This window comes from Delphinus delphis, chromosome 10, assembly GCF_949987515.2.
Source record: "Delphinus delphis chromosome 10, mDelDel1.2, whole genome shotgun sequence".
NCBI lineage: Eukaryota > Metazoa > Chordata > Mammalia > Artiodactyla > Delphinidae > Delphinus > Delphinus delphis.
The window spans coordinates 47,551,909-47,573,498 of NC_082692.2; the positions used below are offsets into that span (position 1 = coordinate 47,551,909).

Genomic DNA, 21,590 nt, shown 5'->3' on the forward strand with positions numbered 1-21,590 from the left:
CCCTTCTCGTTACCCGGGTGAGAAGCGGTCTCATCTGCTCTCCGGCCCCGTCCGCCTCCATGGTCGGCCGTCCAGCCGGCGCGGTCCGCCCGCTGCCGCCGCCGCCGCCGCGGCCGAGAGCCGGACGCGCGAGGGGAAACGAACGTGCGCTCGTGAGCGAGGCGCTCGCGTGGGGAAAGCCGTGAGACAGAGACTGAGGCGCGTGCGCGGAGACCGCGAAGCTGCCTCTCGCGGGCTCTCGAGGCCGCAGCGTGGAACGTGGAGCAAGCACTGAGCTGGAGGGAGGCCGAGGCGGGGAGGAGGGCGCCGCAGAGGCCCGGGGGCGGGGCCAGGCCGTGACGCATTAGGCCCCGCCCACACGCCCGCCCCCTGGCGCCACGCCCCCGGCTGGCCGGGGTCCTCCCAGGCGAGTCCTGGCCCGGCGGCCAGGCAGCCCAGAGGTGAAGCGGGAGGGTGGGAGGGAGGCGGGCGTTCCAGCCACTCGGAGGCCTTCGGGTTTCCACACTCATCCCGGCGCCACGCCACCTCCTCAGGAGGCCCGCCCCTCTGTAAAATCTTAAGTGACCAAGACTAGCGTGTAGCTCGTTTTCCTAGTCCGAGGGGGGCTGGGGGTCACCATGGCGCCTACCTCCTAACCACGTTCCTCGTGGCAGGAGGGAAGAAGGTCGCTGCCCATTACAGGGGCGCTCACGGGAACCCCAAAGGAACTAACGGGTCGTTAGGAGTGCTGCAAGGTTTTTTTCTCTGTTCTGTTGTGACGAACTCCAACTTGGGGCCAGTGAAACAGGGAGCATTCCTGGCCAGGTGTCCTTGTGTGCTTGCGCCCCTGACCGGGCACCACTGTGGCACCCACACCCAAGTCCACCCTCTGGGGCACCCCCCCCCCAATATCCACAGCTCTAACTGCGCATGGTGACGGTGCCTGCTACACAGGGTCATTGAAGGATCAAGTGAATTTCTATCCTTAAACGTACCCGAAACATAGCATGCTTATTAGAGGCATTATTGTTTACTAGGTTGTCTTGCGTGTTTAAAAAAGAGAACAAAAAGATTAGCTGGGAAGAGCTAAATCAGTGCTATGGAAGGAAACTTTATATTCCAGCAAGTCTGGAGCGCTTACCCTATCCATCTCAAAATAGATATTAGTAAAGCCCTTTGTCAGAAATAGTTAAGTATGCTGGATGACTCCTTCCTGGTTTGGGTCTTAGTCCCCTTTTTTTCTAAATTTCCCAGAGAGTTACTTCTAGGTGGGCACCCATTATTCACTTACTGTATAAAGAAGCCTACAATTAGACACTGTTACATTAAGGCAAACATGCTGCATCTCTAATCCTCACAACACCACAGTATGTTTTCTGTTATCCCCATTTTACAGATGAAGAAGCTGAGCTTCAGAGAGGTAACTGGTTTTAAATCCTAGTTAGTGGAAGTGTTGTATTGCACCATTCTAATGATTCATTAAAGAAAGTTGTACAGCAACAAGCAAAAGGGATGAAAAGATGAAACAAGAATGAAAAGGAAAGAATATGGAGAAAGAGAGGAACTGGAATCAAAAAAAAATAAAAGAGCCTCCTAAAGTTGTTTAAGGCTTCAATCACTTTTACCCATACCATCACAAGGTAAATATGATTTATATTGAAGAATTAGTTCTGGGGTCTCTTAAAATGCAGCCTCCCTACCAAAAAACTAATTAGTGTATACAGAACATCTTCTATTCCCTTTCTCTGCTTTATTTTTCTATACAGCAGTTATTCTTTTATAACATTCTATATATTTATGCCTCATTATGTTTATCGTCTGTATACACACACACACACACACACACACACACTGATGTAACAAAATTATTTTAAAGGCAAGACAAGAAAAATTTAACATGCACTTTTTTCTGCCATCTGAGCCACTACCCTCTCCCCTTTCATGTGTATTGTGCATCTGCATTACACATTAATTAGATCCCCTTAGAAGACACAGGAATGCCTACTAGCCAAAAAAAAAAAAAGGCAATATCCTCCTGGCACCAGCAAGGTAATTCCTTAGGAGATAACATTCCTTTCTCAATCCTGTAAGGGGTCACAATGACCCACTATCACCTTGTTGGACTATGTAAACTGTCAATATACTTTGATATATAACTGTTTGTCTCAAAAACTTACATAGCTGTGCTTTGACCTCTAAGGGGCAGATCAGTCCTCAGAGCCTTCTGAAAGACTATCTTCTGGGTTATAACCCTCAGATTGGCTCGAATAAAATTGTCCACTTCTTTCTTAGGTTGACTATCAATTAATTTTTAAATTATCGATTAATTTTAACATCAAACACAGATTAATGTGTGCTCCAGGCTTCCCTGGTGGCACAGTGGTTAAGAATCCACCTGCCAGTGCAGGGGACACGGGTTTGAGCCCTAGTCCGGGAAGATCCCACATGCCATGGAGCAGCTGGGCCCGTGCACCACAACTACTGAGCCTGTGCTCCAGAGCCTGCGAGCCACAACTACTAAGCCCGAGTGCCACAACTACTGAGGCCCGCATGCCTAGAGCCCGTGCTCTGCAACAAGAGAAGCCACCCAACGAGAAGCCCGCCGCACTGCAACGAAGAGTAGCCCCCGCTCACCGCAGCTAGAGAAAATCCCGCACGCAGCAACAAAGACCCAACACAGCCAAAAATTAATTAATTAATTAATTAATTTTTTAAAAAATGTTTGCTCCATGTAAGCTTCATGCAAACAGTAATTTTTTTGCCTGTTTCATTTTCCTGTTATATTCCCAGCATACCTAGAAGAGTGGTTGGCCTTTGTAAGCTTTCAGTACCTGTGTTAATTGAATGAATTTGGGAGGTGGGGAAGGGGGGAGGTAAACTTCCTTTAAGACCTAGGAGCATCCTGGGAGAAATCTGGGGATGTGGCCAAAGTAGTGACAGGAGCAAAATAGGAACCTACACCCTTGGTGCCAGAGTTGAAAGAGCTAAGTAGGCAACTTCAAGAAGGGCTTAAAAATATATGTTCAGGAGACCATGCTAGAAAATGAGTTTCTCTTAATCCAACTTGTGAAAAGAAAATAATAAGCCCTTGGTTTATTTAATCCACAATTATTTTTTGAGTGACCTCTCTGTTGCCATGCACTTTTTCCACTCCTCAGTTCATCCCACCTGCTGGAAAAATAGTGTAGTAAAGGTCTGAATTATAGAACTGATTACTCTCAATTGCCCACTTAATTCATATTCAGCCAGAGTTCATCCCGAGGCGATGGTTGCAGTAAGTAAAGAAGATAATGTATTAAAATTGCTTTCATGCAAATGGTGATGGCTATAAAATGTTCAAAGGTTCTGAAAGGCAAATTGTTCTCTTAGTATTTTAAATACTCATCCAAAATGTAGCACAGGGAAACATTTGCTAACCAAAGGTGAATCTGAACCTAAATTCATCACTCATGATGAACTTGTAGCACCTAAAATTAATGACATTTAGCTATATCCCAGATTCAGTACACTTCCTGGGTTTCTGGAACAGTAGGTAATACTAGCAGGGACTTGGATACAACCCCTTGGCAAGATCTTCATCCTGAGGCGTGAATAATCTTCCCACCAACAACTCTCTATGAGCCAGAACATATTTTTTAAAGAAAAATAGCAGTTTCTCTGTCATTTTGAACAGCTTGGAACCATCCTTTAGCAGAGGATCCTTTGACAATTCTTTATCTCTTCATTGCCTCTTCTTGGTGCTAGCTGAAACTTAAATATTCCCAATCATCTGATTCTATAAGGAAAACTAAAATCCTTGGAATAGTGTTTACAAGAGCATCAGAGCAGCCTCAGTGGGGAAAAGACAAAAGGAAAATAGTTGAAAAAATTGTTCCTCTTATTTCTGCAGGCTAGGCCTACAGATAAGCTGAAACAAGACAAAAAAACAGACCTGATCTCATGGAGTTCTGAGTGGAGACTGATATAGAAACAAATGCCAGCAATGCAATATGTACACTCTAACGTGGGAATCTCAATGAAGGAGAGTGGGATGACTTTTGCTAGAGGTAGAAGGGGCAGGGGACTGTCAACTGTGAGAAAAGGATGCATATGAAGGTGTCTGAAAAAGCTACAGAGATACAGTAGATTTAAACTGAGTCATGAATGATAAAGGCATAACTTCATCAAATAAGCATGGGGAGAAGAAGGGCATTACAAGCAGAAGCAACAACAAAATCAATGGCATCACCTGAAAAGGCAGGGTAGTCCAATGGCAAAGCATCCTCCTCTCTGGAGGCAAACTGCATGGGGCTGATTCCCTTTGTGCTAGTGGTTGTGTCTGTAGGCAAGTCACCCACCTTGCCAGTCTTCTTTTTAGAACCCCTCTGGACACTGTAATTGGGGTAATAGTGGCACTGTCATGGGTGTTCCGTGAGAGCATAAGGCAGAGTACATAACAGACAAGAAACACTCATTACACATTCGTTATGATTATCTGTTTGGGAAACCATGAGGTGGGAAAAAGGTGGGCTTAAGCTCATACAAAAGGAAGAGCCTTATTCACCAGGCCCCTGAGGAGCTTACATTCCCATTAGAGTGTAATTCCCATTACACTTCTCAGGGGCAGAGACCACACCTGTCTTGTCACTGGGGACACCCTGGAGTACCTGGCACATGGTGGGTACATAAAAAATATGGAATGAATGAGTGAACAGCACTAAGGAAATTGGACTTTTTGCTACATGCAGTTACAGACACATCATCAGAGGGCATTAAGGAGGGAAATGATATATTACAGACTATATAAAAGGATGGAAAGGAGAGATGCTAAGAACAAGATTGGTGCAAACTGCACTGCTCAACATGGTGGTTATTGAGCCCTTGAAATATGGCACATGTTAAATGAGATGTGCTGCAAGCTTAAAAGATTTGACACACACAAGAAGAGTGGAATCTTGTTATTCATATTGATTACATGTTGAAATGAAAATATTTTAGATATGTTGGGTTAAATAAACATTAAAATTAATTTCCCCTATGTCTTTTGACATTTTTAAATGTGGCTACTAGAAAATTTTAAATTACATATGTGGCTCACATTATATTTCTATTGGATGGCCCTGGGTTACAAAGCATGGGCTAAGGCAATGACAAAGGAAATAGAAAATGTAAGTCTGATATAAGAGATAGTTTGGAAGTAAAATTGATAGAACATAGTGACTCCTTAGGTCTAGAAGCTGCAGGAGGAACAACCAAAGATGATCCATGTCCATGAACAGGTTAAATTTGATGTCCTCAGGATAAACATGTCTGGAACTGAAAACTGATCTGGATGTATATAGTCTGTGAAATTTACCTGTCTCCACTGAAGCACTAAATCCCTAGGCCAGTATCCTCCCAGACACTCTGGAGCATATTATTACTTGAAGAGTTAAGCAGAGAGAGAGAGAGAGAGAGAGAGAAGGATACAGATCACTAAGATCAAGGTAAATGTGACAGGAAATCTATGTGTACACATACAGTTCACCTACAATGTAACACCACGATCACCATCATTCCTCTTCCTTGATAGGGACACTTCCCCTTCAAGACTTAAAAAAGCATTTTAAGAGAGAAATTATTTGCAAATGATACATCTGGTAATGGACTATTATCTGAAATATGTAAAGAGCTCTTAAAACTCAACAATAAAATAATACACACCCAATTAAAAAATAGGCCAAAGACTTTAACAGACAGCTTACCAAAGAAGATATAGAGATGGCAGTTAAGCATATGAAAATATGCTCAACATCATATGTTATTAGGGAAATGCAAATTAAAACAACCATGAGATAACACTGCACGCCTGTTTGAATGGCCAAAATCCATAACACTGACAGCTCCAAATACTGGTAAGGATATGGAGCAACAGGAACTCTCATTCATTGCTGGTGGGAATGCAAAATGGAACAGCCACTTTAGAAGACAGTTTGGTGGTTTCTTACAAAAATAAACATACTCTAACCATATGATTCAGCAATTGTGCTTCTAGGTATTTACCCAAAGGAGCTGAAAACTTATGTATACACATAAACCAATGTTTTATAGTAGCTTTCTTCATAATTGCCAAAACTTGGAAATAATTAAGATGTCTTTCAGTAGGTTAATAGAAAAAATAAACTGAATATACAATGAAATATTATTCAGCACTAAAAAGAAATGAGCTATCAAGCTGTGAAAAGACACTGAAAACACTTAAATACATATTACTAAGTAAAAGAAGCCAATCTGAAAAGGCTACATACTATATGATTACAACTGTATGACATTCTGGAAAAGGCAAAACTATGAAGACAGTAAAAGATCACTTGTTGCCAGGGATTGGTGGGGGGATGGTGAATGTGGATGAATAGGGAGAGCACAGAGTATTTTTACTCTGTATGATACCATAATGACGGATACATGTCATTACACATTTGTCTAAACCCATAGAATATACACCACCAAGAGTGAACCCTAAGGTAAACTATGGACTTTGGGTGATTATGATGTGTCAATGTAGATTCATCAGTTGTAACAAATGCACCATCTCGTGGGGGATGTTGATAATGGGGGAGGCTGTGCCTGTGTGGGGGCAGGTCACGTAGGGGAACTCTCTGTACAATGGACCCTTTTCAACGATTTTGGTTTCTTACTAATACATACAAAACCTTTTGTGTGTCTGTTTCTGAATTCTTTTATGCACATATATTCAAAAGTAACTATAATTACTGAAACTAAAGATTGTAAGCACTATCATGGCCAAATAACATAGCAAGTTAGGAAGGGGCCTGGGACCGACTGGACTAGACTAGCTGACTCTCAGCTCATTGTTTCTTCAATAATGTTGAGGTTTTCTGAGTCAGTTCATAGTCACTGGTCACCATCTAGTTTGCTCAGGCATTGGAATAGTGTCATCTACTGTTGAGGAACAAGCGGCAAGTGAGTACAGGATTGGCACTCCGAGATGTGCCAGCAAACTCCTTTTAAAGAGTGTTGTATGTTTTGATGTAGGCAGTGTTCTTTCAAAGTCAGAGTCTATATTGGTCACACCTAGGCACATCTGAGTGTGGTTTATATTTTTGTTGCCTTCCAAAGACTATTCCTCTTAGTGCTTGGGCTAGGGAAGCACTGAAAGACCCTTGTGGCTTATTTTTTTTCTTCTCAGAACCACTCTTTATATATAGTTAAGTTTCGATAAATGTTTACCCCTTTTACGAAAGTGCTCCCTTCAACCATGTTCATGACTGAGACTACAATGAATTTTGGAGAAGCACTCATCTGAACCAAAGGGGAATCTAAAATCTCAAGGTCCCATTTTGAGAAACATAATACAAAAACGTAATAGACTTCAGGGAGGCAGAGATAGAAAAAACATTTTTTGCCAAGGAATCAAAATGCTCAGAACAAAACTTTCCATGAGTGAATGTTAAAGTAAGTACTTATATTGTTTTAGATAATCTTGGGATATTCATAATAATCCCATTTTAAAATAATCTAAAACTAACGTTGAATATATCACTTAATGCCTCTGGACTTCTGTTTCCTCATCTATAAAATGGGGATAATTGAGGCCATAATTCCTTATCTTCAGTTGCAAACTTCATAAATCTCTGAAAAACTTATGGCTTTTCATAACTCATTTGGTTACAAAAACCTAACCTAGACTGAGATGAGGCTATTTATAGTCTTTATCTCCTTACTGTAGATGCCCATATTCCTCATTACTGAAATATTAATGTGTCTGAAAACAGGATGTTGTCCCAGACTCTACTAGGGGTGTTTCATAACATACATAACTGGCATTATATCACTTGTCTAAATTCTGATAAATTCTGAAATCTAAAATATCTGGCCTTAAGGGTTTCAAATAAAGGATTGCAGACCTGTAATACTTGTTCTGTTTATTTCAAAGATGTTGCAAAAGCCAAATAAGATAATACATAAGAAAATATTTGACAGAATGGTGCTGTACCTACTTTAACTACAGAGAGCCCTGGGGATGCTACTTTTTAGAACTCTGGTGTGGAGACTCTCTCCTCCTGTGGTAGGAGCAGCTTCCACTTCTACGTGTCTTCTTCCAGCCTCCTTTCCTGTCGCACACCCACACTGTCCCTCTCCCTTAAGATTTCTCTTAAAGACAGTTACCTATGGTTAGGGGTTCATCCCCACCCGGCCAGTTTGAGTATCTCTCATTGTTCTGTAGCTTTGCTAAACTCAGGTTGGTAAGGAATTGCCAACAGAGAGTGGAAAGAAATCAGATTAAGTGGGAACATAAGCCTTTGAGGTGCTTCTGAATGTTCTCATCATTCTGGAGATTTCTGCAATCTTCACTGTTTGAGGCCAGAAGCCAAATATAGGGTACGACCTGCACTTGTATGTGAAACAGGACACATACTTTTCCCTTTCTCTCTCTCTCTCTCTCTCTCTCTGTCTTACACACACACACACACACACACACACACACACACACACACACACACACACATGCAACCCAAGCCCCAGTCTATTCAAATAAATTATGGTACCTTTCTTATACCAATTGATTCATTTGGTGGGAATAGCAGTTCATCACACATCACTGGGCACACCCACCCACACAACAACTTCTCTTAAATATAATTGTGTCCTTGTAACTTGGGGTAACTAGGACTGAAAAGTTACTGAAAAGGTAAGCTTTCCTTTTACTTGTTTTTCATAACTAAGGTTCATGGAGACATTATACACAATTGAAAGTTGAGTGGGGAGAGAAAGCTGAAAAAGATATTTTACAAGGTATGAAGTAATGAGCACGAGCATTTCATCTTTTCTTAGAGACAATTAACAAGAAAAAGCACTGAGAATTTGTTTCCGTTTGAGGACTGAGAATATATCCCCCACGAATAGGAATCTTAGTATTATTATTCACCAGTGATTAGTATTATTATTCACTAGCTGTATCACCCCTTTAAACAACAATTAACAATAGTGCTTATAATATAAGCAGAGATACAGACCACGGTTCCAGTCATTAGCTGCCCTTTGTATATAAAGATAGCCTGGTACTTATCATCAGTAAGACATGTTCTTCAAGACTTTGGTGCAATAGCAGAGATAAGTTGATATGGCTCTTTCCATGTGCTACCAATGGTATGCATTTGTGAAAATATATTGTCAGAGTTAGGAATACAAGTCTGGGATCACAGAACACATGGAGGCTAATTGGTGCATCCATAAATCACATCTATTTCCTAGTGTTTATTGGTCCCTGTGGATCCATCTACTCAAGGATAGAATCCTTTCAATTCCTGAAAAGCAATTTGGCAGCATGTATTAATCTCAAAAAAAAGCATATACTTCAATCCAGCAATTTCATGACTAGGACTGTCTTGTAAGATGTCATAGCTACAGATATGGATTTACATACAAAGGGGTTTATGCCGATGTTATGTGTGAAAGTGAAAAGTTTAAAACCATATAAAACTGAAGCAATGAAAAAATTATTAAATAAATGTTTGCATACCAGTATGATAGAATATAATGTACTCATCAAAAAGACATTCTAAACTTTAATGGAAAAATGCTCATGGTATCAAGTTTTGTTAAAAGATCTGGATACAAACTTGATATAGAGTATAATCCCAGTTATAACTATCTATCAATGAGTGATCAATTGAAAGTAATATTAAAATTTAATTAAAATATTAAAAATTAACAATAGACTAAAATGCTAACAGATGTTGCTGAGTTGTAGGATTATGGGTGATTTCTAAATTTAAAATTTCATTCTTTGTAGGTTCTACAAATATCTACTATGAATAAATTATATTTAATTGAGAAAAAAGCTGTAAACATTATTTTTAATACAAAATAGTCTAAAATACTAGTGGAAATTTTACAATGTTTTACAATAGGAATATTCCAAACTTAAATACCACTTTTAAAAAGCCAAACACATTAAAGCTAAACAGTGTAAATACAGTATAAAGATATTCATAACCTGTTAAGAGGGACCACTTCTCTCATTGAGGCCAAGTCAAAACCTGAATGGGTTAAACTAAAGCCTGCCATGAAGTCTGTTGAGTATGCTGGGGGTTCCAAAGGGAGAAGATTGTTAAGTTATTAAATAAATATTCTCAATGGCATATTTTCTGGATAAGAATTTTTTTTTTTTTAGTGAAGAGAAAGAAAACTGCAGGAGTTTCAGAAAGTCTTGTATCTAGGAAACTAAATCCAGCTGGTAGAGTAGCCCATTGCCTAGCAACCTAATGAAGGTTTCATAAAGGTGGCATTCAAGTCCATAGGTCATCAGCATCAGCAAACACAAATTTGAATTGGAAGTTTTCTGCCACTTATTATAACCAATCTTCAAAGATGTGCCAAATAAGCCTTCTTTAGAATGAAAGCCTGGTTGGAAGTTAGAGTCGTCTTTGCTTTAAATTCTGTTCGACCAGCGTTTTCCAAGTGTGCTTGTTCATAAGGATTGTCTGGGCTACTTGTGAAATATATAGAGTTCCCTAGAGATCATGATTCAGCATATCTGTGATGGGGCCAAAAGAAATCCATTATTTTAGCAAGGGCCCTAGATGATTACTATGACCAGCAATATTTGAGATATATTACAAACTTTCATTTCCTTTCTATCAGTTCTTGCTAGTTCTAATTACATGCTATCTTATCTGTTTGATAACTGTTTAACATGTGCCTCTACCAGCAAACAGCAAGTTCCATGAGAGCAGAAATGGTATCTATTCATTCCTGCCCCTCCAAGGACCTGTGTGGTACATATGATGAGCAGCTGAGTAGACATTTCTTGAATCAATCAATCAGTGAATCAAAATTTCTTTTGTTGTATCTAATAAGAGACCACTTTAAGTCTGAATCATCCTCAAGCTTGTAGGTAAAACCCTGCCTCTGGAAAGCACAATGGAACGTAGAATATATTATACTCTGGGAGGGAGTGACCTTTTGTTACCTTAAGGAGAGTACCCGAGCAAAACGGGAAGAGTATTGCAAAAGAGGAGACGCTGACTGCCAGACACATTAAGACATCACATTCATAGAGAAAACAAATATCCTGTCCATATCTACCTATCTATCTAGATAATACTTATTACTTAGGCAAGCATATTGCATGCTGATCTGATATGAAAAAAAAATACAAGACATAACTTCCTGGCTCCTTTGAGGCCACTCTGAGGGGAAGAGATTGCCAAGCAGGTGAAGGGCCAGTACAATTGAATAGGGTTCCACTTTCTTCTAATATTTAGACTCACCAAGAACTATACAGGCAAAGAATATTATAGAAAAAATTTTTCTCTAGTTTTTGAAAGATTAAATTAGAGATGAGTATTGAATATTAATTGGTTGAAATATGGCCCTTGTATAGTTAAATAAATTATACAGTAGGCTACCATGAAAATACAGTAAACGATTGCATACGTAGCCACTGAGCAGATGTTTATAAAATGCTCATTGAATCAACTTGTCAGGACAGAATTAATTCTGGAGAGTGAGCTACATGGAGTTCTCCAGCTGTAGCCTATCTACTCTACTACCTCCACCAGCCCCCATGGCACTGTCCACAGAGATGGCACCTCTGCCCTCACTATGGGCCATCACACCTAGAGAAGCCTGTTACTACTGTGACCTGGACTTCAGAGGACTGAGGTCACCATTGCTACTTACTCTTGACTCCTGGGTAAGCTTTCACACTCACCTGTCAAAAAGGTGTGTCTGTGGGTGGGGGGCAGGGATGGTCAGCAGATGAATTGCCCATGGGCACAACTGACCGGCCACCTGTTTCTGCAAATAAAGTTTTATTAAAACTTAGTCATGCCCATTCATAAAAGTATGGTCTAAGGGTGATTTCAGCATTACAACAATAGACTTGAGTAGTTGTGACAGAGATCATCTGACCCACAAAGCCTCAATTATCTACTGTCTGTCCCATTAGAGAACAATTTTGCCTACACCTTGCCTGGATGCATGGGGCCAGATCATAGCAATTATTGTAATGAAATTCTTATGTGGCATTTACTGTTCGCCAGGTAGTAGTCTAAAGTCTTTTCATGTGTTAATATTCCTCACAATCCTATGAGGAAACTAAGGCGCTAAGAGGTTAAAATAACACAGCTAACAGGGACCAGCCTAGATAGGAGATGTACTGCAGAATAAGTAGGTTATCACAGGGCTCCAAAAATGATGAACAAAATCATAATTTGGAAGCTCTAGTAGAGAAGCAAACAAATCATGATGGACATTGTAAGAACAATGCGATCATGGAAGCAGGTTATTACTAATAACCACATTTTGATCAGCTGCAGATTTCTCTTGTGTATGGAATTAGATGGAAAAAGTAATGTTTAAGAAAATTAAAAACACAGAAATTACCCAAAAAAGCTTTCTTCAAAAATTATTTACTCCAGAGTTTCTATATTTAAAGTATAATTTATGCTTCAAGTTAGTCCCCTTGAGATACTCTTCATTTACTAAAAGTAATTCAAAATGTTTTTGAAACTTATATTTGAAAATTATCTTCAGAACCAGTTTACTCACATAAGAAACCCAGTGTTTTTAATTTATGGTTCCATAGTTAAAAAGTTTATTTTAGTCCCAAGTGGTATTATTGATATTACTTAGTTTTATAGCCCGCTTTATTCACCAGATATGACCCCTCAGAGACTTCTGACTTCTTTAGAGAAGTAAATCCACCCCAAAGCAATTTTAAGGATGAAGATTTTCCATAGCCTTATCTGAATAGTTCACTGCTGTACACCAGAACCTGGTGTAATAAATGTTTAAAAAATATTTGTGACCAAATGGTGACCTTCTCAAAAAGAAGTTCCAAAAATGTTACAGGAAATTACAACTACTGGAAAATCCATCAGGGTGGTTGCTTTGAAGAAACATGCATTTGGCTCATCAAATTCCTCTGATTCATCTATTCAACGAACACTCATGGAGAGCCAGAGATAGTTACATAATTTGTGGGGCCCAGTGCAAAATAAAAATGCAGGGTACCTTGTTCAAAAAGGAGAAAAAAAGTGTTTGTTTGTTTTTTTCTTCTGAGTCTCCTTCTCAATCTGTCCTTTCGTTTTTTATTTGCTGCTCAGCATCATGTCCCCTTGGACACATGGGTACTTGCAAAGAGAGTGCATATCCTCACAGATGCTGCAGACTCTGTGCAGGACTCCACATGTGAGCACAAGAACCTGCCCAATCCCTCATTGTTCCTGCACCAAAGTGGGGTGCTGGAGGGGAATGGGCGAGGGAGACAGTGATCACGGGTTGGAGGTGGAGGAGCCTCCCAGGGACCAGGTGGAACTAGGTGGGACCAGGTGGGAGCCTAGGCTCCACGCCCCTGTTACATGCTCCATCATTCCATTGACTTCACTTATAAAACATTAAATCCAAAGACAAATGATTCAGAATTTCAAGACTGCACTGATGAGCGTTAAACCCCAAATGTTCATCTCCCTTCCAAGTGCTCCTGAAGATGGCCCTAGTGAGAACCCACTGTGTGCTAGGCCACATGTGTAGCATGCAAACAAGACAAAGACAAGGCCTGTCCAGGAACCTCTATGTCTTAACAGGGAGAGCAGATAAGAAAAGAGGAAATGATCCTGCAGCGTTTAAGAGCATTGATACAAACACAAGCAGACCATGGTAGCTTGTGTCCTGGTGTCAAGGAAGGAGTCCCCAGTACAGATACTGCTCAGTGAAACCTAAAGTAGAGGAGGAATAAAACCAGAGGAAGATTGTAGACAGAGGAAATAGCCCTGGATGAACTAGGGGTAGAGAGCATGGGACATTGCAGGACCTGAAGAGGTTGGCTAGATCAGGAATACACATTTCAGGGCTGGCAAGTGGGAAGAGGGGGCTTTCTCCATTATATTAGGGAATTCCAACATTTTCTGAGGGCAATGGGAGACATTTAGAGGAATTTAAGACAGTGAATGACTTGATCAGACCTATGTTGTATAAAATCATTCAAGTTGCAGTGCGAAGAAGAAAAGTTCCAAAGAGTGGGAAATTTGGCAGAGAGAGCAGTCAGGGTCAAAGGAGAGGCAGTAGAGGGCAGTTTGGGGAGGTATGGGAGGCACTAGGTAACTAAAGGGGACTTGCACGGTATAAGGAAGAGCTTGGATACAGAAGATTGAGGCATGTAGAATTCCCTTCAATATTAATCTGGTAGGTGGGGAGCAGAAGTATCAAGACAGAGCAGGCTGAAACCTGCATTGAGCATGCTTCTTTGGAGGCCTGGACAAGATTAGCTATAGGCTCTGGCCACCCGTTGTTCTAAAATTGTGACACAGCATTGAAACCTGAGCGCTGTTCTGGGGCCTGTTAACAGCGCTCAGTTCCACACCCTTCCTTACAAAAGAACTTACTCTGCAAAGCAAATATAACAACGCTGGGGGAATGTTATCTCAGCAATTCCATAAATGGACCACAGGTAAAATATGAAGACACATTTCGTTCCCTTTAAAAAGCATGGGATATGTGTCTCTGTTTAATCTTTAGGCCTGTGCACATAGAATAGCATCATGGGGTAAATGTTGGGGAGATGGTATCCTAACACATTCAATTTGCCCTACAACTTTCTGAGCACATGAAGTATCTACTGTATTTTAGCAATCCCTAGCTTTCCTGTCAGGTGCAATAAAAGTGACTGATAGTTTCAAAAGTAATTTGGAATCTGAATCTGATTTGCTGAACGGTGTGGCGAGTGCTGTAAGGGATAGCAGAGCTGGTCCAAGGAGCTTGTTGGATGTGCAGAACTGTGGACATTTGTACACACTTAAAGGTCAGGAAACACAGCTTTTACTGTCTCCTTTCCGACCATAAGAAGGTTATCATTTGAGCTGGGAAAGCCATAGGCAACCATTGAGGGCAGAAATTTTAAAAACCACTAAATAATGTGGCATGAAATAAAAGGGTAATAAGACTTAATGAGAGAAGGGCTATCACCACTAATGTTCTCACAGGATATCAGAGTACCATTTCACTTCGTGTTGGGTTATAATTAATTGCTTTCATGCCTTCCGTGTTGAATACCAATAAGTTCCCTAAGGACTAGAGACATGGCCCACTCATTTTTGCCTCCCTCTCAGCTCTCTGTACATTTTCCATAAAGTACATAAATATTTGTTAGATAAATGAATGAATTAAACACCTTCCTCTTTGGTAATATGATCCTGGCTGGTTTTTAACAGATTAAATTTTTAGGGGGATTTTCTTAGTGAAGACATAAGAAAATGTGCAGGGTCAGGACGTCTCTTGTTCATCCTTTACTGCATGTCCTGGTAGCCCCAACATTGCCCTTCAGCTCTGCATGGGAGGAGAGGGGGAAGCTGACCCTAACTGTACAGCAGTAATCTAAGTCAAGGATATCAAACTAGCTCTTCAGGAAGTGAGCCGATTAAATGTGATTTCCTTAGATATGAGGCTAATAAACAAAATTTAGTTAAAGAATCAAAACTCTTTAGATTCTTATTTTCCCTAAAGTGGTACAAACAACTGATATCCTGTGATAAAAATAAATGAAGACCATGGGAAAATTTTCTCATTCTTCCTCAATGCATTGTCTCCTCTTTCATGCCTTCTATGACATGAAAATCAGCAGAAGAACTTCTCTTTTCTTTCCCCTTTTGCTGGGTGGTAAATACCAGCTGGAGTTTTGTGAGCAGTGAGTAATACACCTGGCACAGGACCAAGGTAACTGCCACCTGAAAACTTTCCACTCTGCCATTATTCTCCAGCTCAGGAGTCTTATGGTCCAAATGGACGACTGGAGGAAACTACTCGTGTGAGCTCTCATTTATTTATTTTAAAATTTATTTTCTATTGGACTATAGTTGATTTACAATGTTGTGTTAGTTTTAGGTGTATGGCAAAGTGATTCATGTATATGTATACATATACATATATCTATTCATTTTCAAATTCTTTTCCCATGTAAGTTATCACAGAATATTGAGCAGAGTTCCCTGTGCTATACAGTAGGTCCTTGTTGGTTATCTATTCTATGTATAGTAGTGTGTATATGTCAATCCCAGTCTCCCAATTTATCTCTTCCCCCATCTTTCACCTTTGGTGACCATAATGAGCTCTCATCTACAGGACGTTTCCTATGGCGTGAGTGCCTGCTCAGGCTGCTGTCAACCCTCCATGGCCCTGTGCCCAGCCCATGCTCAAATGTCTAATCTCACAAGGGTTTCCTCCTGTTTCTTGGCACACAGCCAGCTCTCTCTCCCTTGGCCACAACTTGGCACATTCTCAGGGATGGAAACTAACTTTAATATCATAACAAGAAAAATACATTCAGACCATCAATGTAGCAGAGGCTGCCTTGACAGTTCCCTGCATGCACCCCTCAGGCTTGATTTGCAGGCTTCCAACCGTCAGTTTCTGCCTCTCTGTCCCTCCCGGCCACTTCCTTAAGCCCAGGGAGACTGCTCCCCCTGGGCACAAAGCAGACCTGAAGTTGAGAGAACAATAAGCCCTGGTGACTAGTACCCCTGCTTCCTTGCCCTTCCGTCAAGATAATTCTCCAGTGTGTTTTGTTTTTCACAGTAGGGTTAAGCTCCTGACTACCTTTGATAGGCTGCATTCTCCATCCCTATATCATCACCTGCTACCATCTAACATTTCCTAAATCTGGGAGGACGAAGCTTCCAGAGCCGCGTTGTTGAGGAAGATCTCAATCCCCATTGGAACGAGGCCTTTGAGGTGATCGTCACATCAATTCCAGGCCAAGAGCTAGAGATTGAGGTTTTTGACAAGGACCTGGACAAGGATGACTTTCTGGGCAGGTGTAAAGTGAGTCTCACCACAGTCCTAAACAATGGCTTCCCTGATGAGTGGCTGACCCTGGAGGATGTCTCATCTGGCTGCCTACACTTGCATCTGACCCCCCCGTCCCACTGCTGCTGAGTTAGAGGCGGTGCTGCAGATGAACCGTCTGATCCAGACTGAGAAGAGTGCAGAACTGGCGCAGCCCTGCTCTCTGTCTACCTGGAGCGAGCTGAGGACCTGCAGCTCCAAAAAGGTACCAAGCCTTCCAGCCCTTATGCTACTCTTGCTTTGGGAAATACTTCTCATAAAACTAAGACTGTTTTCCAAATGTCAGGAGTGCCTCCTCTCTCATCAGGAAACCAAACTCTGAGAGCCTGGAGTTGCAGGTTCCGGGTGAGGGGACTGGCACACTGGGCTTGTTATCCTTGCCTCTCTCTGAGCTCCTCGTGGCTGACCAGCTCTGCTTGGACCACTGGTTTGTGCTCAGCAATGGTCCAGGGCAGAAGCTACTGCAAGCACAGCTAGGGATCCTGGTGTCCCAGCACTCAGGGGTGAAAGTTCACAGCCACAGCTACAGCCACAGCTCCTCTTCTCTGAGCGAAGAACCAGAGCTCGGGGTGGGGGGGGGACTCCCTCACAACACTTCCTCAGCCCCAGAGCTCCGGCAGCGCCTAACACACAGTGACAGTCCCCTTGAGGCTCCAGCCTGGACTCTGGGCCAGGTGAAACTGACTGTTTGGTACTACAGTGAAGAACGCAAGCTGGTCAGCATCATTCACAGTTGCTGGGCCTTTCGACAAAATGGACGGTATCCCCCCGACCCCTACGTGTCACTGTTGCTACTGCCAGACAAGAACTGGGGCACCAAGAGGAAGTCCTCACAGAAGAAGAGGACCCTAAATCCTGAATTCAATGAACAGTTTGAGTGGAAATTGCCCCTGGATGAGGCCTTTCGGCGAAAGCTGGATGTCTCTGTGAAGTCTAGTTCCTCCTTCATGTCAAGAGAGCGTGAGCTGCTGAGGAAGGTGCAGTTGGACCTCGCTGAGATAGACCTTTCCCAGGGTGCAGTCCAGTGGTATGACCTCATGGATGACAAGGACAAGGGCAGCTCCTAGGAGCCAGAGATTACCACCCTGACTGCTCTGTCTCCTTGCCTCGCCTCTGACTGCATTACCACCTCAATGTGATGAGCCTAAAGCTTGGAGTCCGAGGGCAGAGCCTGCACCCCTCAGCCATCTCACCTCCCAGGCCCATGATAGGGCCTTTGTGTGACCAAAGAGGAGGACTGTATGTTACCCTTTACTGCACGGCCTTTATCCTTCTGGGCTCCTGGGACAGGGACGTGAGCTGGCTATTTCTTGCTCTGCCTGCACATTCTCCTTTCTGCCCAGCTCCTCAGGACCTTCTGTGTCTGTGCCTGGCCACTGGCAGCACTAGCAGTGGCATTAGCTTATGCCAAATACAGCTTTTTGAAAGACCAAACAAACAAACAAACAAACAAAACCACATAGTTTCCCCAGGAAACTACTAGCCCTTGAATTTTTGTCTCAGGTCCGTTTCTGGGGAAACCCAAACCAAGATGATCAGTGGGCTCCTCCCAAAATTCTTGTAAGAAATTCCAAAGCCAAATGGACATCATTTAAAAATCATCCATAGGGCTTCCCTGGTGGCGCAGTGGTTGAGAGTCCACCTGCCGATGCAGGGGACACTGGTTCGTGCCCCAGTCCAGGAAGATCCCACATGCCGCGGAGCGGCTGGGCCCGTGAGCCATGGCCACTAGGCCTGCGTGTCCAGAGCCTGTGCTCCGCAACGGGAGAGGCCAAAATGGTGAGAGGCCCACGTACCACAAAAAAAACCCCAAAAAACAAAAACAAATCATCCATAGGATGATTAAAAGTTGACAATTCATAGATAAGCCAAGATTCAAATTTGCTAAATTTAAGTTCTTTCACTTACAGCATCAATATTCAACAAACCTGCTTCTTCGTGCTCTGAAAGTGTTCTTATGACTGAATGACCTCTGTTAGGAAATAGTTTAACAGGATGCATTTCCATTCATTTTCATGTGCTTTGAAGGTTATGGCACAATCCTCTGATTCACAGGTGTTTTCCAAAACTCTCATTCTGTGACCTTGGCCATTTTAGCAACTACCTTCCCCAGGAATGTGCTGTGCGTGAAATCACAGTGGCTGGTACACACAAATTTTTATTTTTAGATTTATTTACTTTCCCTTTTTCCCAAATACTGATACTTTTTCCCAAATACTGGTACTTCACAGAAGAAGAGGACCTGGATGAGGCCTTTCGGTGAAAACTATACTTTCCCTTTTTCCCAAAATACTGATGTATTATTTTCCTTCTCTTCCCTTTTTACCCTCATTTCTCCCTTTGCTTATTTCTATCCTGTCGTTTCTCTTTTTATGGCAAAATGATACAATCTCACATAGTGTGTTGACAGTGGATGCTGTGTGCCCAACACATCCCTCTTGGATCAAGGAACTCACCCCTCCTGCTGAGGGATATTGGCAGCTGATGGCTCACAACTCAGTTCCTTTTCCAAAATTGTCCTCAGCTGAAGGAAGCTACCTTGCCCAAGATTATGCTCCACCCTGGGGATAGCCTGCATCCAAAAAGACCCAGACACTTTGTCTCAGTTTGGAACAACTCTGAAGGACCATCCCAGTTCCTAAGCTCCTCATGGGATCAGCTGAGGCTTCTTTTGCAATTGCATCATGGTTTACCTTCTCCCTTTGCCTGTTCTGCTTTCCTTACTCTTCACAAGTACTATTCCTGACAGCACCCTCAAATTAAACTTCTGAATGACTCTCTTAGAATCTCAGAGTCTGTTTCTCAGGAACCTGACCTACGACACAAATAAAATAAGATCAAGAGGGATAAAAATTCATTCATTTTGATTTACTATCATCTGTGCACTCTGCCTAGTATATATAAGATTTATATATAAGATGGTGTCACAAAACCTTGGAAGGTGTTAGTATATATTTGTGTATTCTACTACTAAAATGTATGGAAAAATAAAGCGTGTAGATTTGGTTGACCCATGGGAGACAAGTGTAACAGCACCTGATATACAGAAGGGTTCAACAAATATTTCCAGAATTTTTCATTCAGCCTTCTTACAATAAAATGTGATATACACTTGTCTCATAACTCAATGCTTCAAAGATTGTGTATTTTAAATTGAAGACAGTGTTTTTAATAAAAATGTTCACATTTTAATCTATATCCAGGTAAATAAAACAATTTAAAATAAATTATTTCTTAAACTGCAGAAATTATCAGATCAATTTCATTGAGTAGGCACTCTGGATCAGTTTCTTTACCTGAACGCTCCCTAAGTTACTATCCATTACCATATTTAATAAAATCAAAATCCCCAAGAAGCAAGAAAAAAAGACTATAAATTAGATGGCTCATGCTATCCAGCAGGCTGTTCATGCTACGCCTACATCTACTTTTTGACAGTTGAATAGGTAGATGGAATGTAAACAATGTGCATTTTGTTGAATGAGAATTTAAAAACTTAACATACCTGAAAATAATCCACCATCATCCTTAATGAGCAGCTGTGTCTTCTCACTATCATTGCGGGGAAACAAGGCCCCTGTATGCTCCCTGAGGCCTCCCATTAATCACCACTCAGCCTCTCACTCACTAAGCTCCCATCACTCTCATTTTCATCCTTGGAGAATTTATGAAAATCTTTCCTGGTGACTTTTTCCAAACTCAGTCTTATTTGGTGTGTGTTTGGGGGGTGGGGGTGGAGGTGACAAGATTTATAGAAGAGCTATCACTACCAACAAATTAATCAGTTAAAACATGAAAATACAAAGTGAGCCAATGGTAGACTAAAAATGAGAAACAAAAGAAAGAAAAGGTGAAAGGATTATGTTTCTGAAATGTTTCCCATGAGTTTCAAGAAGGTACATCCATTGGCGCTGCCTCCTTTAATTGCTAGCTACTCAAGTGCCTTATTAGTTAGGGTCATCCTAGCAGTTGTAATAAATAGACCTCAAAATATAAAATATGCAAGCCTAATACAAGTTTATTTCTTGCTCAGGTAAGTTGTTTCTGGGTGATGGGAGGCTCTCCTGCACCTCAGGCCCCTTTGTACTGTGTCCTGGGTGCCATGTAGCCCTCGCTTCCCTGAGGACTCACTTTCATCAGCATCCAGTCAGTAAAGGAAGAAATAGAGCGAGGAGGAGACATAGCCATCTCTTAAAAGGCTTGGCTCAGAAATGGCACAAATCATTTCTGCACGTGTTCCATTGGTTGGAATTCAGACTCACAGCCACAACTAACCGCAAGGGAGCCTGGGAAATGTGGTCTAGCGTTGTGTGCAGGAGGAAGAGGAAACATTCTTGCTGAACAGCCAGCAGACCCAGACACAGAGCCTTTGTGAGGCTTAAGGAAGACAAGTGAATACGAAGCTTCTCAAACGACACTGGGGGAATCTTAAAGGTGCCAGTGGGCTGACTACTGGAACCAGTCAATGGGAGTCCATGTTCTTCAGCCCTCCTCAGAGTGCCTAAAACTTAACATTTTAAAATAATTCTAATCTTTCAGTAAGAGTTGTACCAATACACCACCAAAGTGACCCTCACAGTAAAGCACTTTGTCTCTCCAAGACAGGATAGATGGCCTCTTAGGGACAGACCAAAGAATTAAGTCAGTCTTTTCCCCCCCTCCCTCCTTCTACTGAAATAGTCACATTGTTTGGGAAAGTTTCTGAGATCATTATCTGGATGCCTCATCACTCTGACACTGCTACTTTGGGCACTAGAATTTCAATCTTGAAGTCCTGTGAAACT

The 21,590-nt window shown here is 41.8% G+C and overlaps 1 protein-coding gene and 1 pseudogene across 1 annotated transcript in view; one reads left to right on the forward strand and one right to left on the reverse strand.

Moving 5' to 3' along the window:
- Positions 1 to 193, reverse strand: part of SLC4A7 (solute carrier family 4 member 7) — a 123,438-nt gene extending 123,245 nt beyond the window's left edge. The window contains exon 1 of the mRNA XM_060022070.1: positions 14 to 193. Coding sequence (XP_059878053.1) covers positions 14 to 61 — 48 coding nt within the window. The 5' untranslated portion in view covers positions 62 to 193. The remainder of the gene's footprint in view (positions 1 to 13) is intronic.
- LOC132431911 (extended synaptotagmin-1 pseudogene) lies at positions 60 to 17,873 on the forward strand (annotated as a pseudogene).
- The last annotated feature ends 3,717 nt before the right edge of the window (positions 17,874 to 21,590 follow it).